Source organism: Pygocentrus nattereri, chromosome 9 (assembly GCF_015220715.1).
Source record: "Pygocentrus nattereri isolate fPygNat1 chromosome 9, fPygNat1.pri, whole genome shotgun sequence".
NCBI lineage: Eukaryota > Metazoa > Chordata > Actinopteri > Characiformes > Serrasalmidae > Pygocentrus > Pygocentrus nattereri.
This window is the reverse complement of record NC_051219.1, coordinates 6,752,735-6,765,787: the sequence shown is the minus strand read 5'-3', so window position 1 is coordinate 6,765,787 and position 13,053 is coordinate 6,752,735. Positions and strand designations below refer to the sequence as shown.

Sequence of the window (13,053 nt, the reverse complement as noted above, 5' to 3'; positions counted from 1 at the left end):
GAATGAGGATGTGTCCAGGTGAAATGATGTCAGGCTTACGATCTGTTCAGTCGTGGAATGAGGAAGTGCTCATGGAGTGGAGTGAAGATGTGCTAATGGTACATTCAGTCATGGAACGAGGCCTGTGCACAAAACGTGCTCTTCACTGCTTTCTTTCAACCAGTGGTTTCTCAGGCGCTGCCCTGGTGAAGCCTTTACTGAAAAAGAGCAGCATGGACCCTGTTATACTGAGAAACTTTAGACCCATTTCAAACTTTCAGTTTTGGGTAAAGTTTTTGAGGTAAAGGTTTTCTGCTCTTGTTATTTTATTACCTGCAATAAAGACATTATAACGATTTTACATTATAACAAGCAAAGTCGTTTGACACTGATATAAAGATGAAGCTCTTTCAGAGGAGAAGTTCATAAAAACTGACAAAGCTTCACATCATTTTATGTAAGAGTTCAGTTTGGCCTGATCTTAAAGCTAAGGTTACTGTGGAGGTAGGAGAGACCTTCCCAGTCCTGGTATATGAATAATCTTCTTCAGTATATTTGAGACGACCTGAGAATGATGTACTTGCATGTTACTCTCAGCTGACATGAGCAAGGCAGATCATTTAAATCTCACATTTAAAAATGTTAAATTACAATTTATACTTCATTATGTTTCATTACAAACGCTGGCGCTGGAACATCTCGCCACTCGTGGTTGTTTCTCAAATTGTGTTCAAACTGCTTTGAGCTGTGCCTGAAAGAACTGAATATACAGCAGCAGGTGTTCTTTGATTTCTCACCAATGACAGATGCATTTCTGTTTGAAGGCTAGGACTGGCTAAAGGCTGATCCAATTAGCTGCACAGTAATTCTGGTCTAGGCTTGCTAAAGTCAAAAGAAGCCTTTCCAGACTACAATGACTGAAGTTACAAAAATATTTCATTAACTATTTTTAAATCAGGAATCTAGTCCTGAAGAATCATTTATTGTGGTACTGACTTATGTATGTATGTATGTATTTATTTATGTATGTATTTACGTTTCTACCTCTTGCTCTTAGAGTTTTCTTGCTATTGTCGCCCTTGACTTGCTAATGGGGGCTTGGACTCAGATGTTTCTGTCAGCTGCTTTGTGACAACTCCTGCTGTAAAAGGCACTACATAAATAAACTATGACTTGACTTGTTTTTGTCCCATCCCGAACTGCATCCACCTTTCTCCCCAGTTCAGACTAGCAGAACATCTGTTTACTGGCCCCACCTTCATTCATCTGGATCTCATCAGTCCTTGGTTTTAAAAGGTGACTAGTGAGTATCGCTCTCTGTGAAGTCTCTGCTGTTTCTGTTAGTATTTCAGCTGGGTTTGTTTCATTACTTTGGCCTTCTGGATTTGAACTCTGTCTCTTTGGATTTGTGAGCTTGCCCTTTCTCCTTTATCCTGCTTGCTGTTTCTTGGATTTGGACTGTATGTCTTGTCTGCCATTAGAAGTCTCTGCATTTGCATCTAGTTTACTTTGTGACTGTTTGTTTGTGCTTTTCAGGACAACAAGATTGAAAAGTTGCCATTCATTGCATAGTGGTATATTTTAGGAAGAACTAAGGAGAATGGAAGATGTTTTTTCAAAGAATATTTGGAAGGTAAAACTTAATCAGTCACATTTTTATGTTGAGCTTAGATTGCAATTTATGTTAATAATAATAAGTTCAATGTATATAGCGCCTTTCACAAACCCAAGGATGCTTATCTTGTATTTACCTTGCTCCAAAATAACAAATATGATGCTATTGAAAATGAAATCTTGTGACTATGATGATCAGGGACCAGAGGTCCTGAAGGGATTGGACAAACAGAGGCATACCATTTGAAATGTTTCCTTCAGTGTTGCCCCTTGGCCTGGATGGATTTAAAACTAGTCCAAAGAATCATCTCTTAAACACAACATGCTCTCCTAAAAGAAGAGAATTTCAAGTATAGATGTGAAATGTCAGGATTTAAAGGTAACATGGTTACCAGTTTAAATATGTACCTTCACCAAGCTTTTTAATGAAAGGTAAATATTGCTCTCCAGTATTTACAGTTCAGTTATCTTTTCTTTTAGACGCCGAATTGTGAATTACAAGATGCTGCACAGACGTGTTCAACAGTCTGGGGAAAATGGTAAAATCATCTTACATTTTTAATGCACATTTTTCTACATAGATCAGTCTATTAGTTTTTAGAGTGCAGCTTTGTCCACACTTTAACTTCAATTGTTCATCTTATTGAATTCATAATAATCTTTTTCTCGCTTCTTCAAAATGCAACTGTAAAACTTAGTTAGCGCACTTGTTAATTGCCTAAACAAGAGACTTGCAGGTAAATTTATCTGTTTCTAATTTGGCTAATTTTGGTTTGATCTGTTTTCTTTATCTGCTTATCTGCCTGTTTCTTGCCCTCCGTGCCCCTCCCCCACTGCCGCCTCAAAACAGGTCTGGTCCTTGAATTACACAGGTAAAGAGGGCAGTCAGTGGAGTGGCCAGTTCTGAAAGCAAAATGAAACCAAAAGCAAAATCAGGATTCAGAAGGGCGAGGAGCGCAGAGAGTGAGAGAGAAAGCTAAAGGAGAGCCGGCACCTGCTGACAGGGTCCTTTCTAAAATCAGCTAAGCCGAAAGTGTAGAGTGTGAGTTTCATTTAGAATGAGTGAATATACACTATATGGCAAAAAGTATACAGAGAGCAGACCATCACACCTCTGAGCATTCATATGATGTTTGCCCAGTGTCAGTGGTCAGTAGTGTGCATGGCGTCTTGGCTCTGTGCAGGAGGAGTTAAGTTGACTTTAGCTTTCATCCCATCAACACTCACAGTTTGAAAGAATCTGCAGGAACTGGTTTGACTCGCTTTAGCGTTTCATGTCTGCGCATGAACAGACTGTAGATACGATCACCTACCCAACCTTCTGACGCTTATCAGTTTGTGAATCTTCTGCTTTGGTGTGTTTTTTTCTCTTTTTCTGAAGAGAGTTATTTGTTCCAGAGGAAGAGGCAGGAGTGCAGAAACAGCAGATGAATTAATCCGGCAGATGACCAATTCATAATCTACCAACATGTCCAGCGCTAAGAAACACGGTAAGTAGAACTGAAACTTCCACAAACAGCGAGGCTCTGAAATGCGATCAGTCCAGGAGAGAGAAGCTGGTTTAATACGACTTCAGTGATATTCTCTAAATCTCTGAACTTCACCATCAGTGAACACAAAGACCAGACAGAGAAGAAACAGAAAGATTCTTCCTTCACTGAGCGGCTCAGCAGATCACTGAGCTTCACACAGCACAGGGTCCTCTAAAGGAGGCAGATGTTACATGGGTCATTTCATTAATGAAGCTAAATCAAAGTTAAGAGCACACAGGATCAGCGCTCTACAGATTCAACTCTTCTTCTTATCATTATTATTGTTATCATCCTGCTTTTGAGGTCATTATTTTATTTATATAGTGTTATTATCTAGACTAAGACTTTCTTCATGCTCTTATAACGACAATCAGCAAAAAAGTCATAATGGGAAGGGGTGGGGCAAAACTGGCTGCTATTCTCTGTGTACATTTCAAGCCACACTTTCTGTGGTCTCAGTATAGCTTTTATTTAATATAGTAAGGGTAAAATGGTGATTGGCACACAAAGGAATTGAAATGGTTTTGAATTTCTGGACTCCCACCCAGACATTTGCAGGACATACATCACTAGAAGGTTGTGTGTCAATTTTGGCAACAGAAGTGGCAGTTTGGGTCATTGCTTCACAGTGAAGATCCCCATTCTTTAACTTCTGGTTCAGCAAACTCACCTTACCAACAGCTGAAACTCTCACAGTTCCATACAGAATAGTAGACAGGGAAAATATTACATTGGAATTTTCTTTTTTTCCCTGTGCTGCTATAGTTAAGAGTTGTGAGGGCAAATAGGCTGAGTATGTGTGTAACGGGGAGCGAGGAGGTGGACGCATATGCGAAGATAAACGACGTTTATTATGGGCAAATCCAGGGTCATAGTGTAAATGGTCCAGGGTCATAGAGCCAACATGGATTGATCAGCGGGCAGACATAACAGAAACCAGAATCAAACATACAAACAGAACAAGCAGAATAGAACAAACAACAGTACATAGACCAGTACAAAGACCAGCGATAATGATAATGAGGGCAAATCAAATAGCAGTTTTATTTATTTATTTATTTTTTCCAACGTTCAGTTCACCCAACAACAAGGTAGGCTATTTGACTCAATACTTCATAAGAGTTTAACATAAACTGGTCTAAACAGTGTTCTGTTTCAACACAACACAAACGTACATGGAATTATTCTTAATGGTCATTCAGTTAGCTCTGACACACAAAAGGTGCTGGTGTTTAACAATTCCTCCTACCCATCCAGTTGTCCTACCAAGCATGTGCATGTTATTATCTAGACGTTTATGTAGAGAGATTCATGTAAATATGTGCTACAGTAGGACAATTTTCCACTACACCACTACTGGCAAGTTAAACCGACATACCCTGACATTTTCCCCCATTCCGGAGAACCCACATTAAAAGTTAACTTGTATTCTCTATGAAGTGGTGGGCACAGGTCACGAAGAGGAAGGTTTGAAGTTTTGCAGCTTTCACAGCAATTTTCATTCTGCATGTTCTGCAGACAGGGTGACCATCTTCAGTCTAGCTCCCCTCTGCACTCTTATAAAAAAAAGAAAGAAAATAGGAGCACAATTCAGAAGGCTGGAAAACCTCCAGAGCACTGTCACTGCCTGCCAGGTTTTCACTAACACTAAACAAACCCATGTTGCGTGCTGTGCCAGGGTGCCTGCATTGGGAGACTGTTGCAGTAACATCTTACAAAACTGTTTCATAGTTAACAAGTAACGAATCAATCCTCGTTCCTCTGAATATTGCTAGTAGTTCTCCTTTAATGTCCTCATGAGGGCATGGTCAGTTGAAGAGAGGGCTCACGGAAATATCTGAATGTGAATTAATATAGGAATAATATAAAATGAAAGAATGGTAAATCATTATTAATGAATTAGGTACTAATGAGTCTGTTCATATTTTAATTGTACCTCACTGTATCTGCTGATGTATGATGAGTGAATCAGACTGGTGACAGACCCCCGGGCCACTTATGTGAGACTTTTAATTTAGATTCAGGGTTTTATTCAGACTGCAGCATTAATGTAGGCACACAGTTAGCAGACTTGCTAACTAGTCTGAGCTAAGTAGGTGCAGTCTTCTTGTACAATGTCTGTTTTACTGTGTTGTTTCAGAATTATAAGCAGATGTTAGTGATTTATTAAACCTAAAGCTGCTGCTGATGTTCTGTTTTGAGTGGATGTTAGCTAGATAGTTAATTTAGCTAATGTGAGCTACGCTAATAGGCAGTAAAACTGTGTGCCTCAGATATGAAACAGAAAGGTGTGTAATTATTGCACTTGCAGAACATGCTGCGATCAGTCTCAGCTGTCAGACTTTCTCCTTTAGTAGTAATGACAAACTTAATTTTATTCTGGAAAAAGGACAACTATTTACTCTTTCATTTTTATGGGTTTTTATTTGTAATGTAGTTCATTTATAATACTGTTCCTGATCATCATTAACTTCTAGTTCATCAATCTTGAGTTATCATCTTTTATTGAATGAAATTGCTGTTTAGACCTACCTGGCCTAAAAAATAATTGGTCCCATAGCTAATAAATCAATTAGTTAACCACATTCAACTGAGTATTGGGTCCAGTTTCACTAGCCACACCCTCAGATGATTATTGCCAAACGTGTTGAATCTAAACATCACTTAAATAGAATCTGTCTGGCAATGTGAAGCGGGCTAGAAAATCTCAAAAAGCAGCACATGATGCTCCGTTCTAAAGGGATTCAAATACAAATACAAGCTCTAAATGGCTCAAAAGAAACAAAATCAAGGTTTTGAAGTAGCCAAGTCAAAGTCCTGACCTGATCTAAAAACTTAAATGGTCATTTTATACTCAAAAACTCTCCAATGTAGTCAAATTAGAACAATTCTGCAAAAAGCTGGCCAAAATTCCTCCACAGTGATGTAAAAGACTCATTGCAAGTTATCACAGTTGTTTGATTGAAGTTGTTACTGCCAAGTGTGGCACGACCAGTTATTAGGTTTAGGGTGCAATTACTTTTTCACATGGGTGATACAGATTTTCAATGAATCCCCATCTTCAATAAATGGAATGATCATTTAAAAGCTGCATTTTGTGTTTGCTTACTTTGTTGTTACCTTTATATTAAAATTTGTTGAATGTTCTGAAACATTTAACTGTGACAAATTAGCAAAAACAAGGAGAAATCAGGTGAGGGGCAAATACTTTTTCACAGCACTGTATCTGTTACTCTGCACCTACTTGGCTTATTTTATTTTAGAACACAAGTGAAGATGGAGTTGGCTTTTCATTCATGAGCCTTGTATTTTAATTTTTAATTCCCTCTTAAATGGTGTAGCAGTTGGTTACTGGCACCTCTAATATCAAGCTAACCTCATTAATGCAGACCCCCCCCCACCCCACCTCGCTCCCAGAGCCCCCACAAATCAAAAACCACCATCACCAGCTATGAAGTTTTTATCACTGAATTAAAAAATTTGACGAATCTTTTTCTGTGTGGTTGTGCTGCTCTCTGTGTTCAGCAGTAATGTCTGTTATCCATGTTCTGGACGTTTAATAAAAGTTTTGGAAGGAAAACAAAAATCATAATAAACACTAACATTCTGTCATTAAATGGGCTGAACTACCTCCAGTTCTGGTTTTCAGTGGTTCAGTGTTGAAATTTCAGCACATTTATTGAAGAACGCACACTGACCTGTTTAGAACTCAAAGGACTAAGCACTTGATGTATTGAGCTGGGACACAACTTGAGACTTGAATTGAGACTCAATTGTCCTGACTTGGGACATGACCACCTCTGATAGATAGTAAGACCCTCTTTGTCTGAAATCACAGCCTCCAGTTAATTCTTTTAGCCAGCTAACAGTCTTTCTGCTTTTCGTGTTTTAAGATATTTTCCATTTTTCTTCGCAGAACACTTCTAGTTCAGAAATAATCTATAGACTTTGTATGTAAACCACATTTAAGGTCTAATCACAGAAAATGTAAATATTTAAATCTGGGAACGGTGAATGTCATTTCAAAACGTTTACCTTTTATTTCTTGAATTAATTCAAGGTTGATTTTGATGTATGTTGTGGATAATTGTCTTGCTGTAACATCCAGCCCCTTTTCACAAATGATGTCTTTGTGATTAATTAGCTCATGCTCAAAATATGAAAGACATCTAACCTTCAATTAAAGTAAGAATGCACACTGACCTGTTTAGGACTTTAATTTAAGTAAATTTTGTCTACGACAAAATTATTTATCTTTTCCAAAACAACAGGTGTCAGTAACTGTCTACCCTTATCTGTTCAACCTCCCTTTGCCAATATAACAGCAGTGAGTTCTCACCTATAATGCTTTTTGGGATCGGAGAACACAGTGTGAGGAATCTGAGAGCACTGCTCAACACAGAATCTCTCCAGATCCTCTCTTTGCAATTCTCCTCTTCAGAACACCCCCCAGGTTTTCAGTGCAGTTTAGGTCAGGTGCCTGGGATGGGCATGATAAAAGCTTGATTCTGTGGTAATTGAACCATTGGTGTGGATTTAGACGGGTTCTGGAAGATCCAACCACAATCCACTTTTGGCTTTTAGAATTCCCTTTAAAGTCTTGGAATGCCATGTATGTAACAAATTGTATTGGGCCTTAAGAGGTTAAACAGCCCATAAACATCACATATACCCCACCACACTTAAGAGTGGGGATTAGGTTCTTTTCTGTATGACCACTTTCTTTTTACACCACACACATCTTGAGTGTTAGTTCCCAGAAAGCTCAATTCTGTATCATCTGATCAGAGAAAATTTGAGTGTGAAATATCTTCATTTTGCTTTTTCAGGGCAGCAGGACCTCAAAGTTGTGGGTGCAGGAAAGAGTGAATCAGACAACATAGTGAGACAACTTATAGCCAAGATGGAAAAACCATCAGCAGCAGCAGCCAATGCAGGTAGAGGGTACACCAACTCAGACAATGAGATGGAAGATCTTGAAAGAAGACGGAAGCATCGACATTTAGGTGGTAAGTAAATGACAACATCAGATATTTGATGAAGCTTAATAGCTTCATAATTTAAAAAAATATTGAAAATAGTGATCAGTGTTAAGCAGAGTAGGTTATAGCTGGAACAGAAAACAGGGGTCAACAGACTAGAGCTGCAGAATATATCATACTTTATCATCAGTGATATGAGTTTCAGCATTAGCAGAAGCTGAAAATAAATAAAACATTTTCGTTACTGTACTTGAGTAGATTTTTCCCCGTGACAGTACCTTTTGGAGTAAATCAAATACTTTTACTTATTTTTTATTTACTTTATAGTTACAGGCTAAAAATAAATGAGCTTATCAGAAGAAAGTGCAATTAAATTTAAAAACTCCGAAATCCAGTCAAAAAACAGCAAAACAGAGCAGCTCCCACTGAAAGACACTACAGAACACAGAACCTCCTGAGATCTCAGCTTTTCACAGCTTAGCTTCAGCCTGAGGAGGCAGGAGACTAGCTAGCTAATCTTAGCTAAACATTGTGGGCACTATTTTCTTCTTGCTTTGTTCTTTTAGAATAAACTGGCCGCTATTTATTAAACTTAAAAATGCGCCTAGAAAAATACATTAACTCCTCATCTTACAGATAAAACATCATCAGAGACTTTCGTTTGGTCAGTTCATCACTGTGTGAAGTAATCAGTGTGGTCACCAGAGGAATATAAATCAGTAAAGACAGTTAAAAACGGAGAAACTGCTGTAGTTGCTAATGACTGTAATGATGGAAATGTTCAGCTGTATATGTGATGTTAACTGTCGCTAGAGGTTCAGGCAGTTAATGAGCAGTAGACTGTCACTACACATACATTAGTAATTGAGTATCTTCTCATAAATTTGACTTTTAATTAAGTATTTATTTTTAAATATAGACCCAATTAATCTGTAACAAAAGACACAGACTTTCAGAGATTCTAAGCTATTTTGTTAATTAACAGATAAGCTAGGAAGTCTTATATAGTGACTTAAGCATGAAAACTGCAGTTTGTTAACCCCTTGAACCTTTAAATGCATTTAGCAGACATTTTTTGGGTTTTATAACACAGGAGCCACTTAACGCTGAGAAACACACATCACAGTTGGTAGTACGTACTATTTTTAAAGATTGCACTACAGCATGTGGAGTAATTCACTTTCATATCATCAACAATCGGTTCATGTTTTTAGGAATTTTACCTTTTAAATTTTACCTTCATAGGTTGTTATGAAAGCATTATTATGAGTAACACCTGTATTTCTTCTGCACTATTCCTTTATGTAAACATTAACCAAACAGTCTTTTCTCGTATGTTTAGCATTTCTGTAGCTCCTGCTGAAGATTCAAGTAACATAATTAAAAGGAAATGTTTAAATTTTTCATTTTTAGGTGGAAGGTTGACCTCTAAAATAAGTGGCTCGGGGGAACACAAGACTGAAGAACTTACAAGGTGAAACTTTACATGAAGCATGAATGTTGTTACACTGACTGTATGAGACTCTCCTGCACCTGGATGTGAATCTCAGAAAAGTGAATAGAGAATCGAGAGAACAGAGGATCTCAGTGGTCAGAAATTGGTCACTGATAAAAGTGGCTGCTGTCATTTTACCTTTGAGCTTAACTTCTTATTGCTAACTGCTTAATCAAACTGCTCCATGTTTCCTGCACCACTAATCTGTACTACAAAGCCAGTTTTTCATTTTATAGGGTCTGGTTTTTAAATTGGGATTGTAAATATGTGCTAAGTAAAGATTTGGTACTTGCAACTGTAACGGACGTGACTGGCCAGTCTATTCAGTTCACTTGGATGACACACGACCATGAACATGTTCTCTGCGTTGTGTTCTGTTGTCCGTGGTTGGTAGTGAGGCAAGGGAGGGGGAAAGAAGAGACTGAGGCAACAGTGATGCTGGTAGTGGTTATTTACTGGATTCTCCAATCTGGATCCTGGATCCAAAAAAACCCCAAACAATTTATAGACAATGTGCACAGCGAATCTCTCCTCATACATGCAGGCTGTGAGCTGACACACTCGTAACCCAGTATGCACGCTGGCCTACAGCTCCCTCCTCTCAGCTCGCGAAACTGCGCGAGATGGCGTTAGTATAGCTACCTCTTAAACACACAGTACACCTTTTAAACTCCAGAGTATCGAAACTCATAAGAAAAGTAAATAAGCAGCCATGTATCAGGATATGGTGGAAATCCATCAAAAATACACTTCTAAAATCATGCATTTATTTTAACTGGGTTACACAACACATTGCAAAAAAGTGGGGGAAGGGCAGTGGAACACTGGGAAGTTTGTGGAATGATCAAAAACACCTGTTTGAGCTTTCCACAGGTAACAGGGGATGCTGTCATGATTGGGAGCATTCTGGAAATGCTCAGTTGTTTAAGAGCAAGGATGGGTCGAGGTCCCACAGTTTAAGAATGTTCCTCAACAAACTTTTGTGGTCCCTGTGGGGAAAATTCAAACTGGGAAATTTAAACAGGAAGCTAGCGAATAAAATGCCAACTTCAGCGTCATTCTTCTAATTCTGGTGTTTTTTTTTTCTTTTTTTCGGGTGACTGTCTGTAAATACATCCTACCCATGGTTTTAGTCCTGGTACCATTTTCTCGCACAGTGATTTAGACTAGGCTAAAGTTGGATTCTGATTTGCCAACTTCTTTGAATTTTCACATTTCACCTTAAATTTTAATAAAACTTTGATGGAAACGTGGATATAAGATGCAGTAAAGACTACGGCTCTTAACAGATGGTTGAATGTGTTTTAGTCACTTTCAGAGTAAGAGACCAGACTCTCCTGAGCCCAGCTGTGTGTCTATGAAGAGTGATGAGTCAATGGGTAGAGTCATAAACTTCAAACAGGGAGAGTCTTCACCTGAACTGAGGTGAGTACAGTATCATGGATATTTTTTACCCCCCTGAATAGAGGGAGTAAAAGACCATCTGTAAACACCAGTGCAGTTTCCCCATTGATGGCTTTATCTATAATGAGGAAAAGCCTGTGATCGCCCCCTACTGTCTGGATCAAGACATAGCCAGTCCATCTCAGGTCACCATAATAAGAGCTACTGGTAGATTCCCTATTTAAGAGGAGAGCTGAGCTTTATGTCTGTTAATCCTCTTTATCATGGATTAAGCATCATTTTCCTACTTTTTACACATGAATTCTCAAATGGCTCCAGAGTTATGATTTTACCACAGATGAATTTTTCTATTTATAAGCTACTGGACAACAAATCATGTACCACTATAGTTATTATTAGTTCTAGTAACGTAGAGTAGATTTACTCTATCATTGTTTATCCTGAGCTGAATTTGGTTTGAACAAGTGAGAAATTTAAAGAAAAATAAATAAATAAATGAGTGGAGAAACAATCCGTGTGCAGATGTTTCCAGACAGGTGTGCTGGATGATAGAATTGAGTAAATAATATCCCACTGTGCTCTGGGGCATGTATAAAAATGCTGAGCTGACCCATCTGACCTCAGCTTTGGATGTAAATGACTGTGAAATTGGGTTCATTATTGGACACAGAGCTTCAGTCACAAAGGCTGCTCATCTGGCCAGTGTTTCCATAGAAACAGGGACTGCAGTGACATCTGCCTTTAGGTGTCTGGGCTGTGCTGCAGCCTTTACAGTCACCAAATCTCAACCCAGTTGAACAGCTATGGGAGATTTTGGAGCAGCGTGTTAGACAGCGCTCTCCACCTCCAACTGAGGGAATATCTTCTGGAAGAACGCTGTTCCGTCCCTCCAGTACAGTTCCAGAGACTTGTAGAATCCACACCAAGTCACAATAAAGCTGTTCCTGTCACTCTTGGAGGTCCAACGTCCTTCAGAGACACTTTATGTTTGTTTTTCCTTTAACGTCTCACACATCTCTGTTATTTGGTCAAATTCCAAGCAACTTAATATTAAAATAATGATTTTTCTTTATTAGTTTAATTGAATAAAAAGTCACTTTAACCTGTGTCCCACATTTTATGTGCACCCCTGTTACCCAAACCTGTTCCCCACGTTAAAAAATGGGATATTTCATTAATTATGATATAAACAGGAATTTGCATCATCTTGTTTTCTGCAGAAAAACCATCAAACAAGTCAGTGTTTTTATTCTGTTTTCTCAATTTACACACAAAACACTGATCTGACTGCAGTAAAGCTCGACTGTTCAACACTGTTACCAACATTATTACTAGAAAAAAAATGTCTTTAATTTATGTGAACTATATGGTAATTAGTAGTTAGCATGCAGCATGTGCTCCCTGTCAAGCTAGTAATTCCTAAGTGCTGCTAATTTTAGGCTAAAATCACAAACATGTTACCCATTTATATCCATCAGTATATTTAAATGAAATGATAATGCCATCCATCCATCCATCCCTCCATTATCTTCTGCTTCTCCGGGGTTCGGGTCGCGGGGGCAGCATCCTAAGCAATGAAGCCCAGACCTCCCTTTCCCCAGCCACTTCCACCAGCTCTCCAAGGGGGATTCCGAGGCGCTCCCAGGCCAGCTGGGCGATATAGTTGCGCCAGCGTGTCCTGGGTCTTCCCCGGGGTCTCCTCCCAGGTGGACTCGCCTGTGACACCTCCCGAGGGAGGCGTCCAGGAGGCATCCTAACCAGATGCCCAAACCACCTCAGCTGGCTCCTCTCGACGTGAAGAAGCAGCGGCTCTACTCCGAGTCCTTCCCGGATGACTGAACTTCTCACCCTATCTCTAAGGGAGAGTCCAGACACCCTGCGGAGGAAACTCATTTCGGCCGCTTGTATTCGCGATCTTATTCTTTCGGTCATTACCCAAAGCTCATGACCATAGGTGAGGGTGGATCGACCGGTAAATCGAGAGCCTTGCCTTATGGCTCAGCTCTTTCTTTACCACAACAGACCGGTAAAGAGCCCGCATCACTGC

General features: G+C 39.2%; 2 protein-coding genes across 5 annotated transcripts in view; one reads left to right on the top strand and one right to left on the bottom strand.

Moving 5' to 3' along the window:
- The window catches only part of LOC108415618 (protein NLRC5-like), an 802,877-nt gene that overhangs the window by 599,385 nt on the left and 190,439 nt on the right, over positions 1 to 13,053 (bottom strand).
- Positions 1 to 13,053, top strand: part of LOC108415395 (NACHT, LRR and PYD domains-containing protein 3-like) — an 843,678-nt gene that overhangs the window by 665,061 nt on the left and 165,564 nt on the right. For 3 of the 4 annotated variants that reach the window (XM_037540839.1, XM_037540842.1, XM_037540840.1), the window contains exons 1-3: positions 8,055 to 8,134; positions 9,521 to 9,581; positions 10,911 to 11,027. In XM_037540839.1, coding sequence (XP_037396736.1) covers positions 8,092 to 8,134; positions 9,521 to 9,581; positions 10,911 to 11,027 — 221 coding nt within the window. In that variant the 5' untranslated portion in view covers positions 8,055 to 8,091. Of the gene's footprint in view, positions 1 to 8,054; positions 8,135 to 9,520; positions 9,582 to 10,910; positions 11,028 to 13,053 lie in introns of those variants that run through there. The other variant, XM_037540841.1, reaches the window with a different exon arrangement.